Source organism: Artemia sp. Qi Xiang Cuo, chromosome 16, assembly GCF_049724085.1.
Source record: "Artemia sp. Qi Xiang Cuo chromosome 16, ASM4972408v1, whole genome shotgun sequence".
NCBI classification, from domain to species: domain Eukaryota; kingdom Metazoa; phylum Arthropoda; class Branchiopoda; order Anostraca; family Artemiidae; genus Artemia; species Artemia sp. Qi Xiang Cuo.
The window spans coordinates 20,207,623-20,230,077 of NC_142809.1; the positions used below are offsets into that span (position 1 = coordinate 20,207,623).

The 22,455-nt window shown below is 35.9% G+C and overlaps 1 protein-coding gene across 4 annotated transcripts in view; it reads left to right on the top strand.

The window, feature by feature from the left end:
* The window catches only part of LOC148942664 (activating signal cointegrator 1), a 77,945-nt gene that overhangs the window by 36,678 nt on the left and 18,812 nt on the right, over positions 1-22,455 (top strand). For all 4 annotated transcript variants that reach the window (XM_089102816.1, XM_089102815.1, XM_089102817.1 and 1 more), the window contains 3 exons: positions 6,694-6,826; positions 11,023-11,141; positions 21,981-22,144. In XM_089102816.1, coding sequence (XP_088958942.1) covers positions 6,694-6,826; positions 11,023-11,141; positions 21,981-22,144 — 416 coding nt within the window. The remainder of the gene's footprint in view (positions 1-6,693; positions 6,827-11,022; positions 11,142-21,980; positions 22,145-22,455) is intronic.

Sequence of the window (22,455 nt, forward strand, 5' to 3'; positions counted from 1 at the left end):
CGATTCAGCTGATAGAAGAGCTTTAGCGAAGGTCTTATCCTTATATGTTATACCAGATAAATACATTAAAGTGATTAGTGCTATGTACGTTAGCACAAGAAAGGCAATGGGAGACCACGGAATCAAATGGGGAAGTAAAAACTTCCTGGACTTAGATTATGCTGGTGATTTAAGCATCGTAGATGGAAGTCTGAGCAAAATGAATGAACTTTTACAGGTTTTGCGAGATCAGGGTGTTATAATAGGTGTCAAAGTTAATGTTAAGAAAACTAAGTCGCTAAGGCTAGGAAAAAGTGAAGTTGAAAATGTTTCGTTGGGTAACGAAAAGATTGATCAAGGTAACAGCTTCACTTACGTTGGTAGTATTATTAGTAAAGACGGTTGGAGCAATGAAGATGTTAAAAGTAGAATAGCCAAGGCTCAGGGTGTTTTTTCGCAGTTGAAAAAAACTATGGAAGAATAGGAAGATAAGTCTGCGAACCAAGATTACAATATCAGAAGCTACAGTGATGACAGTAATCAAATAAGGTTCTTAAGCATGGGCGTCCCGAAAAACAGTGGAAGATTTGCTAGATGTGTTCCAGAGAAATTGCCAACGAATCGCTTTAGGCACCTGGCTGACTGATCGTATTTCAAACAGTAGGCTGTACGAAAAGTGTGGTTCAATCCCACTTTCTAGTTCTATAGTGACAGAAAGGTTGAGATGGATAAGACGCCTTCTGAGGATGAAGGATGACAGATCGGCAAAAATTGTCCTTTTTGGCCAACTGTCTAGAGCTAAACGGAAAGCAGGTCATCCGCTAGATTTAAGGGATTCGAGAACTTCCTAGGATGGTATAAAGAGAAGGCTTTGAATAGATTAGGATGGAGGAGGAGCGAGCGTAGCTGTGTTGGCCTTAGTTGGCTTGATGCTGGGTTGAATTGATAGTAGTAGTAGCAGTAGTAGATAGTCAGAAGTCTCCATTAAAATGGTGACATTTTTTATACACAGTTTTGTTAAGTCTACCCTATTCGTCCTGAGGATTGCGTGGGGGGAGGGGCTTCGAATTTGGCATTTTACTCATTTCACTTTATTTTATTTTATTTTTTTTCTGTTACTAAAATAAAAAAAAATTTCGGTTGTCACTGAAAGGAATACCGCTTCTATCTACTATTTTACCAAATGACACCGATATTTTGGTGAACATCTATATGATTTTGGTGAAACTGGTAAAATTGTGACGGAGTGCGTGTACAATCGGGGACTTTTACCCTAAATCGTGTTTTATAGTTTCAATTTTGTTTAACCTTCTAGGCGAACACATCGATGAAGGCTGCTCCCTTTTGTGCTTTATTTTTTCCGATTACTCCTTTAACCTTCTCTTTTTGTCATAAAAAAACAAAATCATTTGAGTTCTGATGGAACTTTAATTCAAAAAACAAAAAAAACAATCTGACATATGGGTTTGCACCGAGGAAATTTTGTTTTATTATTTTTTTTTTATTATTATTTCTTGTTATTTATTAATTGTTATTATTGGTTACTTAGTATTTATTTTAATTCAAGGTTATTTTGCTATTTTATTGTTATAATATTGTTTTCTTTTATTATTGAGTAGTTAGTGTTATCATTGGAAGTCCAAAAGAATTAGAAGTAAGATGAAGACAAAATATTTTTTGATGAAGATATTTTTTTTTAGATGAAGACAAAATATTTTTAAGATGAAGACAAAAATTTTTAAGATGAAGACAAAAATTTTTCATTCCGGAGTAAAACTAACAATAACCCTCCAATTCTCACTATTTTCTTACATGAAAAGCTCTAAACATATTTCTCATGTTTAACTATAAGGAATTTAAAAAAAATTGTTATCCTGTATATCCGAGGGCTCTATTTTACGACCAATCCTGGTCGTATTCTGCTATGTTTCAGTATAGTTCAAGTTCAAGTTCTTTTATTCGATAAATATAAAAAACACTACAATCCGAAAAAATCCCAAAGGGCCCAGAGGCCCGTTAACTGGGGGAAAAAAAATTAAAACTACATATTAATCATTTGTAGGTTACTGAACTAGGCCTAGACAAAAATAAATAAGAATTACTGCCCATACGAATGCTCAGGCGAAGACAACCAATCTCCACATCACCTAATCATACATCACCAACAACAAATCATACTTTATCATCGATATAAAGCACCAACGCTAAAACAAACCAATAAAAATCCAATTTAAACTACAATATTTAGAATATTTCAATTATCTATTCTTCTCCAACAGAAATCTTTTTAGTTGTTTTTTAAAAGAGCCAAGGGTATGGAAATTCCGAACCCCAACAGGAATAGAGTTCCAGGCATGCCCCACGGTAACGGTAAAACCAAAGTCCGAACGCACTGAGGCGGTGGAAGGAGCTAGTATATCCTCCCTATTTCGAACTGTGTATGGGTTGACTTCAGTCACTCGTTGAAACATGCCAGAAAAACATTCTGGGAGATCTCCGTGGAAATAAAGTAATGCAATTGAACACAGCGAAAGTGTATGGATATCCTTCAGCTTTAGGAGCTGGACAAGAGCATAATTGGTGGACGGGAGGACTTTCGCTGATTTCAGCTGGAAATTACGGATGGGGAGAAAGTAGAGATGGAAAGTAGACATCCAAGCAGATGAGCAATAATATAAATAAGGATAAATAAAAGAGAAGTATAAAAGAAAGAGAATAGAAAGAGGAAAATTTTACTTGAGTTTTCTTATCATCCCCAGTCCTCTTGAAGCTTTGACTCTTATCATCTGAATATGCTGCTTGAATGTTAGATTTTTTTTCCAGAAGAAGTCCAAGGAATCCCACATATCGGTCAGGTGGGCGGCATATAGGACCTCTTGAAGTAAAAAGCTCCATTATTGTAGACCAGCTCTTATCTTATACGAGAAAAAATAAGTAGGTTTGACTTTTTTACATTCATAGCTAAACGATTACTATCAAACCAATGATAAACTTTCTTAGTCGTCGTTTGTAACTTTAGCACAAGGGATTCTTCACCTGTAGCCGACGCACCTAACGTACTGTCATCAGCGAATGTGATTAATTCTTCTTATTTTTATGACATAATCCACAGCAGAGATTTGGTGTCATGGTAGTAAAAAGCCAATAGAGGTCATTGATGTAAACGAGGAATAGTGAAGGCCCAAGAATTGAGCCTTGTGGGAGGTATGAAGAAAACCATGACAGTTGCTCCCCACGAATTCCATGATGATACAGCTGATCGAAAAGGATTTCGTGGGTCAGACTGTCAAAACCTCTCCTCACATCAAGGAAAACGGCTGCTGGTATGAGACCAGAATCCAACGACTGCCGTATGAACTGAAGAAACCTATTGCACGCATGTTCCGTTGAATGTTTTAACAAAATCCAAATTGATGCTTGTGGAAAAATTGTTTAGCGTCGAGATAAATCATTAGTCACTTCAGCATTGGTTTTTCAAATATTTTAGAAAAGATGGATAGGAGAGATATTGGCCTGTAATTCCCTGGATCCTCACGGTCACTTCCTATAAAAAGAGATATCACTCGTGCAACTTGAGTCGCTGAGGGAAAAATCCTAATTGGAATGAATTATTAATCAAATGACACGGTGGCTATAATTGATGGAAGAATGAATTTAATGACTTTAGCAGGAATTTGGTTGAAACCGGCATAAGAATTCTTCAGTAATAAAATTATTTTTGCTAATTACTGCTCTGTGACTGGCTCGAGGACCATTGATCTAGAGCATGGAGGACCAAGAAACTGTTTCAAAGACTGAGCTTTAGAAGAAGGAGGCACACCTTCCGATGATTTTTCCCCACCTCAGCAAAAACTTTCGTCAGCTTATGTCGAACTTGGTCTTCATCTGTAATCAACTTATCATCTATTTCCAGAGATTCGGGGCAACCTAGTTGTTTTGTCGATTTTCGTGTAGTCTCTTTTATCATATCCCATGTCTTCTTAATATTATTTCCAGAATCTACAAGTCTCCTAGTAAAATATGCCGCTTTAGCTTTGCATGCCAGTGATTTTATCATATTTTGGTATAATTTAAATGTCTCTAGCTTTTCGTTGCTTGGTCTTGTCTTATACGCTTTCCAGAGAGTTTACTTTCTTTTAATTGGCGTTAGAATTTCACTTGTTGTCCACGGGGCTATAGGTGTTGATCTTTTAGACCGACTAGTCGGAGGTTTTTGACAATTTTCCAAAAACTTACTTTTGATATTATAATAAAACTGATCAAATATACTGTCATAGTTTCCTAAATTAACTTCTTCAGATAGTACAAAATCCCACGAAGTAGTATTCAGAGTTTCCTTGAGAGGGATCAAGCTCTGCTGGTGTATATCGAAATACTGGTTTATCGTGAATTATTTGTTGTTTAGGAATCTGAATTCGGATGTTTAGGAATCCGAAATGTTATTGCAATTAATTGTAATTGCTTATAATTAAGTGGAATTCTACGCAGTTCGAACATCAAAATGAAATTCTTGTGAAAAAAAACTTGCAACCTCATAGAAATTTTTGAAACTAACCAAAAATATTATTAGCTTGTATTGATAGATAAATATAAAAAAAAAATTCTGTATATTAAAGGAAGAATTGCAACTTCTTAAGCTCTAATTTATAATAAGTAAATAATTAATTACAATAGGCTTCAGTTAGTGCTATTGGAAACACTTCAATATTTGTAATTGCCTGCTGAAGATAAAAAAAAAGATTACAAGAATCATTTGCCATAAGACTATTGACCGGGGAGGGGGGAAATGATAGGATTTCTTAGCTCTGTTTGGGAACAGCTTTTGTTTGATGATTAGTTAGAAATTATGTATAGAAATTCAAGTTGTAGCTTTATTTTAGTGTATAGTACATAAAATTACGTGCTGTTGTCTTTGATCTTAATTTACGGACATGTTTTGGGTACGATGACATACGAGGTGCGGTAGAAAAGTAATGAGACGGGTTTAATTTCTTTTCAAAGTTTTTATTCAATTCAAACATCAATGTTATCCCCTTCAAAGTAGTTCCCTTGGGCAGCTACACACGGATGGAGACATTGTTCCCACTGTTCGTAGCAGCGCTGGAAGTCTTAAACCATTATGGTCTTCAGCATATCTGTTACAGCCTTTTGTATGGTTTCTAAAGTCCCACAATGGCGGTCTTTGAGGACTTTTTTCAGCTTAGGGAACTGAAGAAGTTACAGGGACTGAGGTCAGGGGAATAAAGGGGATGGGGAACTACAAGAATGCCTTTTGAGGTCGAAAATTCTGTTATGTAGAGGACAGTGTGACATGGGGCGTTTTCGTGATGGAGCAACCATTTCTCTGCAATCTCTGGACTCATGCGAATGAACCTTTTTTTAATCCATTCAAGGACGGCTTTATAAAACAAATGGTTAACAGTTTGTCCTGGAAGAACCAATTCTTTACGGACAATTCCCCTTCTTTCAAAAAACAAATCAACACTGATTTGATCTCCGATTTGATCATTTGAGGTTTCTTTGGTCGGGGAAAGTTTGGAGTGTACCACCCCGCAATTTGCTTCTTAGTCTCAGGATCGTAATCAAAAATCCATGATTCATCACCTATGACTAGACGGCTAAAGAAATCTTGCTCAATAGGGATTCTGTCCAGAAGATTTTCGCATGTCTGTCTGCTCAATTGAGAGGTTTTTCTGCATCATTTTGGCACAGACTTTCCGCATGTGTAAATGTTCACTCAAAATTTGATGAACGGTAAATTTGTTCAAATTTACTTGTTCACTCAGCATTCTTAATCTTAAACGATGGTCTGATCTCACAAGAGTTGTCACGCTTTCGATGTTTTCGTCGATTTTCAAAGTCGAATGCCTCCCTGAACGTTGTTCATCTTTAACGTTTCTCTGCCCTCCAAAAATGTTTTGTGCCACGAGAAATTTGAGATAGTAAGAATCCTCCCCATTGGCCAGTTTTAACTTTTCAAACGTTATAATTGCCGATTCTCCAAGCTTAATGCAAAATTTAATAGCATTGCCTCAAATTCGATTTTCCATGTTGCATGACAAACAAAGAAAACACAACTTCGCTAATTGGAGTCTCAAAAATGACGTGGTTAACGGACAGGGTACAAACTTGAACTGAGCTATGGGAGGGTTCTGATGCACATGCTCTCTAAGAGACAACAGCACAGGGTTGCCAGATCGCTTGCAGTATCGTCAGTCTAATTACTTTTCTACCCCACCTCGTAAATGCCTATGTTTTGGATACCTGATTGCATGAAATTGACTGACAGTTTAAGCATTCGTGATTTATCAGCATTGGATAGGTAATTTAGTTTCAATTCACGATAATTGGGGGGTTGAGGTAAATATGTATTTTTCAACATCTGGGTGGGGGGTTGTTTTTATTACCTTTTTTCAATAAAAAATACCAAGGAAAAGGCATTTTTTAGTCATTCTACCCCCCCCCCCCCCACCTCTTCTCTCCCAAAACGGTATTTTGAAAATCGAGGGGGTGCAAAGAAATCCAGGGGGGGGGCACAAAACCCTCCTGGCATTAAAAATATGGATAGTGTTACATAGAGTAAAAATATAGAGATATTTATACATAGAGATATTATAGAGAAATTTTTTTTCTTTAGTCAAATTTCTCAAATGTGACGGAAGACGGCTTTTTGTTGCAGTTCAAGAGTCTGATCAAACGCTTTTTTTTTTACAGTACACCTCAAAAAAATCAGCACTTGGGATGAGCGAGAAATCGTCAGTATCTTTCAACCAACCAAAGAAAAGAGTTAAACAGATAAACCTATTTTCTCAAGAGGGTCTAGCTAAAGATGTTGTGATGCTAAAAGGTAAATTCATATTATTTATGCTTTTTTCACTATATAGTGTATCGTGGGGCTGGGCAAGTTATGAGTTTACACAATGCGTTTTATGCCTGTTGTTATTCTATTCTTTGCATTAACGGTAGGCCCAAAATACGTAAATGTAATCTCTTCACCAATATGATATTTTTGTTGTTGACAGGCACCAATTCCGAGTGGCTCAAATGCCAAATAGATTATTTCCATGAAACAACTTTCGAAAAATATATAAATAAGACGTTAGACGCTTTGATTAAAGATAGGTTGAACCGACGGATTGTTGTTTGGCAGTACCATGTGGCAATACGTTCGTTTTTAGTTAATCAATGTACTAAGATCATGGGTCATTGGACAAAAATTTATCTGACAAAAATTTGACAATCTTAAATTTAGCACTTTAGACGGAGATCAGTGACATCCAAAATCTTGGTACATTTACTGAGGAAAAAACAAACAGGCGTAAGTCCAGAATGACGTAAGTCCATGGATGCAAGATCTTAGGAAATTGCTTAGCCAAATACGGATCCAAAGGACCCCATCGGTGTTGTATAACAAAGACATTAGAACTCTCATAAATAATCTGCCATTCAAATGTAACCCTTTCACAATAGTGGTAAGTAAGAAGTTAGTTTAGGATAGGAGAATAGAATAAAATATATTTATTCACTACAATAGCTAAAGCTACCATGAGATGTCAGTGTTAAGATAAGAAGACACAAAAAAGGCTGAAAAACAAATAAACAGCAACACAAAAATTCCAAGCAGCAAGTGCTGCTTCAAGGTCAAGAGATTAAAATGACTCTTAAATAAAATTTACATATATCAAGAGTCAATTTGCATTCATGATTATAATACAGCCCATTTTTACAGATTACAATCATTAAAATGTAAATGATTGGTACTTTCAATAACACTCACAGGCAAATCCCTGGAAATAAACTACATCAAACATTAAATATTTGTCTAAAATACCGAGTAAAATAAGGCACAAATGGTCTACAATATCTCCCGGTACTAGAGGCTGGGTAAGTAATTAATTGTGGACAGTTCTTTTTTATTTGTTGGAGTGCAGTGACTGGTCCTTCAATTGTAGTAACCTGACCAATTAAGTCAGAAATTTGTTTTATTTTAAATAAAATACTATGACGCAAAATGAAATTACGAAGTTTTGAAAATACCACTTTTACTAAGATAAGAGTTTGAAAATTAAGGATAAAAGTACCACAGGTCATGGAAAACAAGGAAGGAAATTGAGAAATAAGCACATCTTGGCATATGCACATCTATTGCCCGGAAGGCGCCGTTAACCCTAAGGTATAAAAGATAAATTTTATTGTATCTAACAACTTTTTATCTGATAATACTCGAGTGACCTCTGGTCCGTTTTGCTTAGGATTGCTTTGGAATATCATATTCTTATAGCTTATAATTATAACTTTGAGTTCTGTTTATTATGTGGGGCAAATAGTCCCAGTAACGCGTTATAATAACCTGACCTTGTACCGTTGTTTGTTGAGTTCTTTAAAAGTAATTATATTTATACCAAACCTCTCTATATCATTATTTATACTTCTCATCTATGCCCAATGGGCATACCTAGTATAATTAGTTGGGCCAACCCTAAGTGGAACGCTACCCTAGTATTAGTCACCTTAAGACCGTACCCCATACCCCCTCTAAGGGCTAGACTAACACTACTTTGCGACATGTAAGGGGGCTCTCCGTGTCGGGTAATAAACCACGATGAGTTAGGGAGCTCAAACAATTTAGTCCAAATTGATATGTCAACCTCTCGTCTACGACTATCAAGTAAATTCAAGTTGAGCTGTTTCAGTGCATCATAATATGTTTAGCAGTTATGTCTAAGTATAATTGTTACAGCTCTTTGTGTATCATCTCAAGCGTATCTGATTGATCTATCGTCAAATCTGGATGCCAAGCAGGACATGTATACTTAAGAGAAGGTCTAACATAGCTACAACATACAGACTTAAAAACCTCAGCTGGCATATCAAATCTTTTTAGGTTGAAAATGAGTGTAAAGTGAGGTGCCTTTTCAGTCGGATAGTCAACGTGCAAGTTCCATCTTAAATCTTCGTCCGAAAATATTCCGAGTATTTTAACTGTTTTATTTGTCGGCCGTAGGAAATTATGAGAAGAGTGGCTGTCTGCCTTTAGGAAGGTGAAAGTCATATATGAGATCTTAGTTTTGCTGACTGTCAGTTTTACCTGTTTTAATTCAGCTTTTAGGTCATCAAAAATTCTCGAACAGTCAGACTGCCCGGTATTTGGAGGGCTTAGTCGCAGTAGTAAGACATTTAAGTCATCAGCAAATTTGAAACGCTCATAAATTGTTGTTAAAATACGGTTAAAAACAATAAGAAACGAAACTGGACTTTATTTAGTCCCATGTCAGGAACCGCAATAAATATCTAAGAATCCAGATCAGGGAGTTTGACACATTGAGATCGTTTAAAAAGAAAATTAGAAAGCATACTTACGGCAAATGGACGAGAACCCATAATCTTAGCTTCTTCCTGTACTACATTATTGTCAAGACGGTCAAAAGCCCTAACTATGTCAGCAGATAATGCAACAACATAAGTCCAATCTTTTTCTAAATGTTTAAGGATGGTATCCAGCAATGCAATCAAATAATGAACAGTACTATGTCTGGGATTAAATCCAAAATTATGGAGAATCTGTGTTACATTTAATTTTCTCAAATAAACATTCAAAAATAAAACTTGTGTACAATTTTGAAAGAACAGATGTTTTTTAACTTGGCCTCGTATTTAGTAATATTCTCGGGGTCATAGAAGCTGAAGTTGTTTTAACATAAGATTTTTTAAAATTACTTTTGTAAACACACGCACTAAACTATTGGTTAAAAATTTCTTTTAAATTTTTATATGAACATGAAAAACCGGACAACTAACATTAACATTAAGAGAATTTGTGTCACAGCGGCATTTTAAGTTGAATCCATAAACTGCTCCACCAGTGCACTCCGTTCTCTTAGAACCCTATATTTGTCTCTATCTCTAGCTGTTACGCTGACCAGAGGAACTACAATGGAGCAAGGGGGACGACTGTAACCGGGGGCAGCCTCTGATGCGGCTAAAGGGTATATAATTTAACTGAATTTGGAAACAAACTCAATGTTTGTTAACATTTGAATTCAAGTAGTTGGGCTTATAGTACCGATCATCTGAACTTCATATTCTTTACGTTCTAACATTAATCAAATTTTGAATGAAAACTAAAAAGCTTGAATCAGAAAATTTTGAAACATATATATATCTAACTAATTGAAAGGTATTAAAAATATATTTCAAGTCGATTTATTCCTATCTATCATAGCAACAAAAGACATTGCATCCATGACGGAATAAAATACAAGAAAAGGGGAAAAGGCACTAAAAACAAATTAGAATTAATAGAAACTCATTGCAACACCTGAATCTATGGAGGAGTTGAATCTATTTTTTCTGTTAAAATATTTTGGATCTGTTGTCAATTGCTGAACTTGGATTGGACTGAGCATAGTTTCTGCATATCTAAGTTTTCTGAGTTCATAGGGGTAAGCACAAAAGAGACTCCACAATGTCTCTCAAGATATGAAGAATTTGTAACTTATTGCGGCTGGACTGAAAACGCCGGATCGGGGAAAGAGCAGCTAATGTAGAACAACTAGAGAACTAGACATCCCTACTTAGTGAATCTGTGTTGCTGTCAAGTGTGTTAACTGTTTTGGTGTTATTAAAATTAAGCATGCGCAATGCGGGCTTTCTTGTTTACACGTGGTTCGTACAGAACCCTACCGTTTCATTCATATTTTGTCCAATCAATGTCCTTAAATATATAAAATTTTGACAGTTTGGGACGTGTGAATCAGACAAAAATAATCCCACCAGCGTTTCCTCGGTAATTAAAATCAGCTACAACCGTCTTCTCATTATCAAATTAAAACACTGTTTTTCTAGATATAAAATAGTAAAAATGTATGCTTAACGTTTTTTAGGATTGATTTTCATATATATATATATATATATATATATATATATATATATATATATATATATATATATATATATATATATATATATATATATATATATATATATATATATATATATATATATATATATATATATATATATATATAATTTTTTTATTTGCAGGACGACATAGGTGTTCCTGTCAAGCATCGAAGCATGGTCTGGTTTCAAACTGTCTTAAATGTGGTCGCATTGTTTGCACGCAAGAAGGGGCTGGCCCATGTTTCTTCTGCGGAAATTTGGTAATGAAATTGTTGTCTACTAGTTGGGGTCGAATATAATCTAATAGCACAAACGTAAACATAAAAAGAGAACCTCTACTGAGGGCCAGGTGAAAGTTGGAAAAGGGGCCTGAACCATTTTAGCACTAAAAAATGGAGTCCCGGAGGATGCTTATGATTAGAATTTTACTGTCATTTTGTAAATAGGATGGCTGTGCACCTCTTTTTGGACGCACTTGAAACTCGTCTAGACCCGAATTACTCATTAGATACTAAATCAATTTGAAACCTACAGAGCTTGTTGGGGAACTACCTCAGTTTACGTTTAAGAACTCATGTCTACTTAGTGTTCTTCCCCGGCCGATTCCGTTTCTTCCCCGGCCGATTCCGTTTTTGATTGCTCTTTTGATGTGTTCGTTTTTTTTGTTTTTTTTTTCTTTCTTTTTTTTGTGCTCTGTTTTAAGTTTATTGAACAGGATTAAAAAAAAAGATTATTATTACTACTATTCTAATGCAAAACGTATAATGTATCAACAAGATATCTAAAACTGCAACAAGCAGTGTCATTATAATTATCTGAACCAATAGGAATAAAAAGAGAGCTTAATTGTTGTGGTTGTAAAAGTCACCAGAAGAAGAGGGAGAAACAGAAATAATGTTTTTCAATTTCAAAAAGTAGAAAAGTGCTTTTTCAAGTTCGTTGAAAAGTTGGTGTTCAGAAAGAAAACCAACTGGAAACACGGATTAACAATAAGTTACAATTAAATTAAATCAAACAGTTCGTGGTAACGAACTGTAAATAAAGAGCGACCCGGCTCAATAGTAACCGAAACTCTAAAAAGCAGAATTTTGATACCAATAAATACATCAAAAGAATAAGATTTTAATGCTGATTTCAAATATATAAGTTTCATCAACCCATCAAAGTCTTACCCATCAAAAGTTACGCGCCTGAGAAAATTTGGCCGGTTTTAGAAAAAAGGGGGAAAAACTCCATAAAAGTTATAGAACCTTAATGAAAATCATACCGTCATATTCAATATCAGAGAACCCTACTGTAGAGGTTTCAAGCACCTATCTACAAAAATGTGGAATTTTGCTTTTTTTTTTTTTTTTTTGCCAGAAGAAAGATCACGGATGCGTGTTTATTTGTTTTTTGTTTTTTTTTTCCAGGGGTGATTGTATCGACCCAGTGGTCCTAGAATATCGCGGGAGGGCTCATTATAACGGAAATTAAAAGTTCTAGTGCCCTTTTTAAGTGACAAAAAAAATCCATTTTGTTCAGCATGGTCGAAAATATACTAACTATGTCTTTTAGGATGACTTGATCGCCCGAAATCCCCGGGGGGAGGGCTGAAAGTTATGAACTTTACCCAATGTTAATATATATTATTGGTTATTGGGAAGTATACAGACGTTTTCAGAGGGGATTTTGTCTGGTAGGTGGGGGGGGGGGCGGTTATATGTGAGGGTCTTTCCATGAAGGAAGTTTTCATGGGGGAAGGAAAATTGCTGTGAAGGGGGCGCTGGATTTCCCAACATTATTAAAGAAAAAGATCAGAAATTAAATTTAAAAAACACAAGTTTTTCAACTGAAAGTAAGGAGCAACATCAAAACATAAAACGAACAGAAAACATTACATATATGATTGGTTTCACCCCCTAGTCAATACCTCGCTCTTTAAGCCAAAGATTTTTTAGTACTTTCATAAGAGATATTTATTCTAATTAACGGCCTTTGTTATTAAGGGGTAATTTTTAAAGAATTGGAACAAAATTCGAACTTTAGCTTAAAGAGCAAGGTATTGACTAGGGGGCGAACCCCCTAATATACCAATTAAAAATCTAATAAATATAGAAGTTCGTTACGTAAGTTACGTATAATTATTACTAATAAAAACGTTCGTAAATAAAATTAAACAGGTTTTGAGAAAGCAATTTAACCAAATAAAAGTAAAATTAATATGCATATTTTGTTTTAATTATTCATATACGATGACCCAAAATCAAAACCTGTATCAATTCAAAAACGTTCAAAAATTAAATAAAAAAACAAGTTTTTTAACTGAAAGTAAAGAATGACGTTAAAACTTAAAACGAACAGAAGTTATTCCGTATACGAAAGGGGCTGTCCCCTCCTCAACGCCTCGCTTTTTACGCTAAAGTTTGACTTTCTCACAATTTTTTTTTAAACAGTAAAAACCTTTAGCGTAAAGAGCTGAGGCATTGAGGAGGGGCCAGCCCCTTTCATATACGGAATATTTCATATATGGAGTTCGTGGTAAGGAACTGTAAATAAAGAGCGACCCGGCCCAATGGTAACCGAAAATCTAAAAAACGGAATTTTGATACCAATAGATACATCAAGAGAATCAGATTTTAATGCTGATTTCAAATACATAAGTTTCATCAAGTTTAGTTTTACCATTACCCATGAAAAGTTACGCGCCTGAGAAAATTTGGCTGATTTTAGAAAAAAGGGGGAAAGACCCCCTAAAAGTTATAGAACCTTAATGAAAATCACACCATCATATTCAGCGTATCAGAGAACCCTACTGTATAGGTTTCAAGCACCCATTTACAAAAATGTGGAATTTTGCATTTTTTTTGTCAGAAGAAAGATCACGGATGCGTGTTTATTTTTTTTTTTTTTTTTTTTTTTTTTTTTTTTTTTTTCCAGGGGTATTCGTATCGACCCAGTGGTCCTAGAAAATCATGAGAGGTCTCATTTGAACGGAAATTAAAAGTTCTAGTGCTCTTTTTAAGTGACCAAAAAAAATGGAGGGCAACTAGGCCCCCTCCCACGCTCATTTTTTTCCCAAAGTCACCCGATCAAAATTTTGAGATGGCCATTTTGTTCAGCATGGTCGAAAATATGATAATTATATCTTTTAGGATGACTTAATCCCCCGAAGTCCCCGGGGGGAGGGCTGAAAGTTATGAACTTTACCCAATGTTAACATATAGTATTGGTTATGGGAAGTATACAGACGTTTTCAGGGGGGATTTTTTCTGGTAGGTGGCGGGGGTGGGTCGGGGGATATATGGGAGGATCTTTCCATGAAGGAAGTTTTCATCGGGGAGGGACACTGCTATGAAGGGGGTGCCGGATTTCCCAGCATTATTAAAGAAAGAGATCAGAAATTAAACAAAAAAAAACAAGTTTTTCAACTGAAAGTAAGGAGTAGCATCAAAACTTAAAACTAACAGAAAATATCAGAGGCAACGCTATAACGTTGCCTATAGTAAAGGCCACACGGCTCAATGAATCGTCTAACAGAGGCATTCATATAGGGTCGCCGTAGAAAGGATTGAGGGCAACTAGCCCCCCCCCGCCCACACTCATCATTCCCCCAAACACATCCAATAAAAATTTTGATATAGCCATTTTGTTTTGCGTAGTCGATTTTCAGATAGAAAAAATGTTTTTGAGGAGAGCACTCCCCCACAACCCTCAGGGCAAGGGTTTTAAGTTATGCCCTGGGGGCATATAAGGTTTTTTATAGAAGGCGTTGTAGTAGAAACTTCGAAAAAGGCTCATTCGATTGGAAATTCAAAGGGCTACTGCCCTTTTTAATAGTCGAAAGTGATTGGAGGGCAACTAGCCCCCCCCACGCCCATCATTCCCCCAAACACATCCAATCAAAATTTTGAGATAGCCATTTTTTTGAGCATAGTTGATTTCCAGAAAGCAAATATACTGTTGTTGAGGATATTTCCCCTATGCCTTCCGGACAGTGATTTTAAGCCATTCCCTGGGGGCATAGATTGTTTTTATAGAAAGCGATTTTGTAAACGCTTCAAGAAGGGCTCATTCGATTGGACATTCACAGGTATAGTGCCTTTTCCAGACTTTGACAGTGAGTTGAGGGCAACTAGCCCCCCCCCCTCACCCATCATTTCCCCAAACACATCCAATCAAAATTTTGAGATAGCCATTTTGTTCAGCGTAGTTGATTTCCAGATAGAAAATATGTTTTGAGGAGGACACACCACCTCAACCCTCAAGGCAAGGGTTTTAAGTTATACCCTGGGAGCATATAAGGTCCTCAATGAAGGTGGTGCCATAGAAACTTTAGAACAGGATCATTCGAATGGAAATTCAAAGGGCTAGTGCCCTTTTTAATAGCCGAAAATGATTGGACGTCAACTAACCACCCTCTCACGCGCATCTTTTCTCCAAACACATCCAATCAAAATTTTGAGATAGCCATTTTATTAACCGTAGTTTTAAGTTCTGGAAATTAGGTCTTTGAGGATGACAACTCCCCCACAGCCCTCAGGGCAAGGGTTGTAAGTTATACCCTGGGGGCATATAAGGTTTTGTATAGACAACTTTGTCTTAGAAACTTCAGAAAGGGCTCATTTGACTGGAAATTTAAATGATTTCCCTTTTTAATAGTCGAAAGGGATTCTAAGGCAACTGACACCCCTTCCACACCTACTATTTTCCCAAACACATTCAATGAAAATTTTGATATAGCCATTTTGTTCAACGTAGTTGAAATTTCTGGAAATTATATGTTTGAGCAGGACATTCCCCCCACAGTCTTCAGGGGCAAGGGTTATAAGTTCTGTCCTGGGGACATATATGGTTCTTATGGAAGGAATGTTCGTATAAACTTAAAAAAGGGCTCATTTGATTGGAAATTGAAAGTTCTAGTTCATTTTTAAAGCGTCAAAAGATATTGGAGGGTAACCAGCTCCCCCACCCCCCCACAAAATGCATCCAGTAAAAATTTTAAGATAGCTATTTTGTTAAAAATAGTTCAAAGATCATATAACAAAAATTCCGGTCCCACCAGGGCCCGGGGGTTGGCGTTGTAAGTTATGCCCTGGGGGCATATATGGGTCTTATGGAAGGGATGATCGAAAAAACTTTGGAGAGGCTCACTTGATTGGAAATTGAAAGTTCCAGTTCATTTTTTAAGAGTCAAAAGAGATTGGAGGGCACATAGCCCCCCCTCAACGCCTTTTTTCTCAAACTCATCCGATAAGAACTTTGAGATAGCTTTTTTTGAAAATAGTTCAATGACCATTTAACAAAAACTCAGGGGTCCACACAGCCCCCCAGGGCCCAAGGGCAAGTGTTGTAAGATATGCTCTTGGGGAATATGTGTTTCTTATGGAAGGGGTGCTCGTAAAAAATTCAGAGAGGGCTCATTTGATTGGAAATTGAAAGCTCTACTTAAGTTTTTTAGAGTCAAAAGAGATTAGAGCGCAACTAGCCCCCCCCCCCTCACGCCCCTTTTTCCCAAATGCATCCAATAAAAATTTTGAGATAGCCATTAAGTTAAAAATTTCTCAAAAGTCAGATAACAAAAACTGAGGTGTAACCACCCAGGGCCCGGGGGCAGGCGTTGTAAGTTATGCCTTGGGGCATATGTTGTTCGTATGAAAGGGATTCTCGTATAAACTTCAGAGAGGGCTCATTTGATTGGATATTGAAAGTTCGAGCTCACTTTTTAATAGTCAAAAGAGATCGGAGGGAAGCTATCCCCCCCACACTTTCTTTTTCAAAATCTATCTGATGAAAATTTTGAGATAAACATCTTGTTAAAAAAATAGTTCAAAAGTCGGATAAAAAAAACTCCGGTGTTAATACAACCCCCAGGGCACAGGAGATGGCGTTTTTAAGTTATGCCCTAAGGGCATGTGTGGTTCTTATGAAAGGGATATTCGTATAAGCTTCATAGAGGGTTCATTTGATTGGAAATTGAAAGTTCTAGTTCACTTTTTAAGAGTCGAGAGAGTTAAACTACCCCCCCCCCCCACGCTCCTTTTCCCCAAACCCGTTCGCTACAAATTTTGAGATTGCAAGTGTTTTTGAAATTTTTCAAAATTTAGATAACAAAAACGCCGCCCAGAGCCTGGGGGATAGGCGTTGTAAGTGTTGTCCTGGGGGCGTATATGGTTCTTATGAAAGGGATGCTCGTATAAACTTCAGAGGGGGCTCATTTAATTGGAAATTGAAAGTTCTAGTTCAACTTTTAAGAGTCAAAAGATATCTGAGGGCAACTAGTCCTCCCCCCACACCCACCCTTTTTCCCCTAGCCCATCCGATAAAATTTTTATAATAGCCATTTCATTAAAAATAGTTCAAAGGTCAGATAAGATTTTCTTGTGTCAGAAATTCCTGTGTCGACGGAACCCGCCAGGGCCCGGAGGTCGGCGTTATGATTAATGCTCTAGGGCCATATATAGTTCTTATGGAAGGGATGCTCGTATAAACTTCGGAGAGGGCTCATTTGATTTGAAATTGAAATTTTTTGTTCACTTTTTAAGAGTCAAAACATATCGGAGGGCAACTAACCCCCCCCCCCCCTCCTCCACGCCCTAAATACATCAGATAAAAATTTTGAGATAGAAATTTTGTTAAAAATAGTTCAAAGTTCTCATAATTAAAAACTTCGGTGTCGACACAGCCCCCCAGGGCCCGGGGGTAGGCGTTGTAAGGTATGCCCTGTGGGCATATATGGTTGTTATGGAAGGAATGCTCGTATAAAATTCCTAGAGGACTCATTTGATTGGAAATTGATAATTGTAATTCACCTTTTAAGAGTCAAAAGTGATTGGAGGGCAGCTATCCTCCATACTCCATTTATTTTTTTCCCCAGAGGCACTTCATATAGAAGAGGTCGTCGTATAAACTTCAAAGGGGGCTCATTCGATTGGAAATCGAGATTTCTAGTGCCCTTTTTAAGAGTCAAAAGTGATCGGAGGGCAACTGCCCCCCCAAGCTCTTTTTCCCCAAATACATCTTATAAAAAATTTGAGGTACCCGTTTTTTTAAAAATTGATCAAAAAATAAAAAAGATCATATAACAAAACTCCTTTACGTATGGTCATTTCGTTAAAATAGTTCAAAGATCAGATAAGAAAAATGTCTGTGTTGACATCCCCCCCTGGGGCCGGGGCAGGCGTTGTAAGTATTGCTCTGGGGACATATATGGTTATTATGGAAGGTATACTCGTATAAACTTCAGAGAGGGTTCATTTGAATGGAAATTAAAAGTTGTAGTTCATTTTCTCAGAGTGAAAAAATATCAGAGGGCAACTAGCCCCTCCACGCCTTTGGGTGTATCGGATATATAAACTCATCCGATAAAAATTTCAGGTGACCATTTTGTTAAAAATAGTTCAACCATCAGATATTAAAACTCCAGGGTCGACACAACCCCCCAGGGCCCAGGGATAGGTGTTGTAAGTTATACTCTGGGGATAATAAATATGGTTCTTATAGAAGTGATACTCGTATAAACTTCAGAGAGGGCTCATTTGATTGAAAATAGAAAGTTCTAGTTCACTTTTAAAGAGTCAAAAAAGACCGAAGCTTAATCTAGTCCCCCCACGCCCTTTTTCCCCAAACCCATTCGATAAAAACTTTGAGATAGCAATTTTGTTAAAAATAGTTCAACCATCAGATAATAAAACTCCGAGGTTGACACAAACCCATTTTTTCGCTCTGATATTTTTACTTTGATATCAGTTTTTTTACTTTGATGAATATTTGATCCTTTTTTTAAGTTTGATTTTGAAATAATGAATTTTTAAAAACTTGTTTTAGACTTTTACAGTGAGAGAAGGAGGTCATACCAAAACTCTTGTTTGTGGTGATTTTTGTTCGTTTCAAGCTTGATTTGCATATTCAGTTCAAGTTTCACTCGTTTTAAGATTTATTTATTCATTTACATGAATATCTATTGTATGTTTGTTTGCATTGATTGTTTATTTAATTTCTGTTCGTTTTAAGTTTCATTTATACTTCAATAGAAAAATATTTTTTTTCGTTTTAAGCTTGATATTGATATTCAATCTAAGCTTGATATTGATATTCAATCTAAGATCTATTTATTCATTTATATTATTACTTGTTGTATGTTTTTGCTATGATTGTTTATTTAATTTATGTTCGTTTTGGGTTTCATTTATTCATTAATTGTAATTTCTGTTCGCTTTGAATTTGAATTTTAAATGTTATTTGTATCTGCTGAGCCTATGTTTAAAATGGCCTTTACTTTTTTTTGAAAAACTTATTTTTCGGAAAGTTTTTTTTAATTAATTACGTATATGATTGGGTTCACCCCTTAGTCAATACCTCGCTCTTTAAGCCAAAGATTTTTTAGTACTTTCATAAGAGCTATTTATTCTAATTAACAGCCTTTTAATTAAGGGGTCATTTTTAAAGAATTGGAACAAAATTCGAACTTTAGCTTAATGAGCGAGGTATTGACTAGGGGCCAAACGTTTTTGTAGATATAAGGTGCTATAGCTTGGTTTCGGAACATGGACGTATAGTTATTGATGCTGATTTTGCTCTATTTTGGACTTGATTTTCGGATTATCGGATTGGATATACAGTTTTGTCCTGGGGAACTGGATGGATGAGTAGGGTCTAGACCTTGTTCAAGTGCTTATTTATTTCAGTTACTAAAGTAGGAAGACAGTTTTTTTTTTTTTTTTTTTTTTTTTTTTTTTTTTTTTTTTTTTTTTTTAGCCAGGTAATTACTGTAATACATTATAAATAACACAAGTTTTTTTAACTGAAATAAGGAACGACGTTAAAACTTTAAACGAACAGAAATTACCCCGTATATGAAAAGGGCTGTCCCCTCCTCAACGCCTCGCTCTTTCAAACAGTTCGTGGTAACGAACTGTAAGTAAGGAGTGACCCGGCTCAATGGTAACCGAAACTCTAAAAAACGAAATTTTGATACCAATAGATACATCTAAAGAATAATATTTTAATGCTGATTTCAAATATATAAGTTTCATACTTATATATTTAGTCTTACCCATCAAAAGCTACGCGCCTGAGAAAATTTGGCTGATTTTCGAAAAAGGGGGAAAGACCCCCTAAAAGTTATAGAACCTTAATGAAAATCACACCATCATATTCAGCGTATAAGAGAACCCTACTGAGAGGTTTCAAGCACCTATCTACGAAAAAGTGGAAATTTTGCATTTTTTGCCAGAATAAAGATCACGGATGCGTGTTTATTTGTTTTTTTTGTTTTTTGTTTTTTTGTTTTTTTTTTCCAGGGGTGATCGTATCGACCCAGTGGTCCTAGAATATCGTGGGAGGGCCCATTGGAACGGAAATTAAAAGTTCTATTGCCCTTTTTAAATGACCAAAAAAAATGGAGGGCAACTAGGCCCCCTCCCACGCTCATGTTTTTTCCAAAGTCACCCGATCAAAATTTTGAGATAGCCATTTTGTTCAGCATAGTCGAAAATATGATAACTATGTCTTTCAGGATGACTTAATCCCCCGAAGTCCCCGGGAGGAGGGTTGAAAGTTATGAACTTTACCTAATGTTAACATATAGTATTGATTATTGGGAAGTATACAGACGTTTTCAGGGGGGATTTTTTCTGGTAGGGGGGGTGGGGTATATGAGAGGACCTTTCCATGAAGGAAGTTTTCATGGGGGAAGGGACATTGCTCTGAATGGGGCGCCGGATTTCACATCATTATTAAAGATAAAGATCAGAAATGAAATTAAAAAAAAGTTTTTCAACTGAAAGTAAGGAGCAACATCAAAACTGAAAAAGAACAGAAATTATTAGGTATACGACTGGGTTTACGCCCTAGTCAGTACCTCGCTCTTTAAGCCAGATATTTTTTAGTAATTTTATTAGAGCTGTTTGTTATAATTAACGGCCTTTGTGATTAAGGGGTCATTTTTAAAGAATTGGAACAAAATTCGAACTTTAGCTTAAAGAGAAAGGTATTGATTGACTAGGCGGCGAACCCCCTAATATACGTATTAAAAATATATGAATATAGAATTTCGATACGTATGTTAATTCGTAAATTACGTATATTTATTACTAATAAAAATATTAGTAAATAAAATTAAACTAGTTTCGATAAAGCCATTCCACCAAATAAAAGTAAAATTAAGATAAACATTTGGTATTAATTATTCATGTACGGTGAGCCAATATCAAAACCTGCATTAATTCAAAAACGTTCAAAAATTAAATTAAAAAAAAAATGTTTTAACTGAAAGTAAGGACCGACGTTAAAACTTACAACGAACAGAAGTCATCCCATATATGAAAGGTGCTGTCCCCTCCTCAACGCCTCGCTCTTTAAGCTAAAGTTTGACTTTCTCACAGCTCTATTTTTTTAAACAATAAAAAACTTTAGCGTAAAGAGCGAGCTGTTGAGGAGGGGGCAGCCCCTTTCATATACGGAATAATTTCTGTTCGTTTTAAGTTTTAACGTCGTTCTTTACTTTCAGTTAAAAAAAACTTTTTTTTTTTATTTAATAACTTGAAAGAATTACTTTCTCTCCTACTGACCAATGCGTAGCGAAGCGAAAGAGCAATGCATGGTTGTGGACAAATGACCAGACGCTTCCCGTGTTTTCCGCAGATTTCTCCAGATACCCATTAAGAGCTGGGTCGACTCTGGCTGAGCTTATACCGCTGGCCGCTGAGTCAAACAGCTGACATATTCCACCAAATAACCATGGATGCCAGGACTCGAACTGCTGTCATCGTGGACATAGGATTTGTGTTGATTTGAAACGACCAGGATTTGAAAGAATCATCTTATTTAAATAATTTTTAAGCGTGAGCGACAACGGTGGTTTACTTACTAATTAATCACTTGTATGTGTTCCTCATGAGAGGGATTTGATACCTTATATTTAATCTTGATGTGTCATTCTTAACAAAAGGGAAAATAAACTTGTTCCGTGCTGTTAATAAATGACAATATCTATGTAACAGTTTTCTTACATATTTAATATTGTTGAATTGCTTAGATTCTCCTATTTGTAGAATTATATATTATGTGGAATTTGCTAATATTTTGATTTTACTAAATGATTGATTCATATGTTGTAGGTTACTAGTAAAGAACATGATGAGATAATAGCACGTGGTTCGAAGAAATCTGAGCAACTGATCAAGAAATTGATGGAAGCTAAGCCTGAAGGGCCACCTGTTGATCAGAGCTTGGACAAAGCAGTTGAGCACAAAAACAAACTCCTGGAATATGATAGAACTTGGTAACTTATTCTTCCATCTATGTATATACTTATTTTTAGCCTCAACCTTGGTTTAAATTGGTCTTAAGGTTATTTTTTTTATTCTTTGGTTAGCTATAGACTCATGCTTGTTGTATGATTTGAGTACTGAGTCTAAATGTGTAAAGATTAATTGTATCCTATGTTTCAGTAATAACATTTTAAAACTTTTTTTTGTGAGATTGTGGTGTTTGCAACTTAAAATACTAATTTTCTTAGACTACGAAGTTTTTCCTAATAGAACTTTTCATGTTAAATTAAAAATAGTAATTATTTATGTAATTATTAATAAT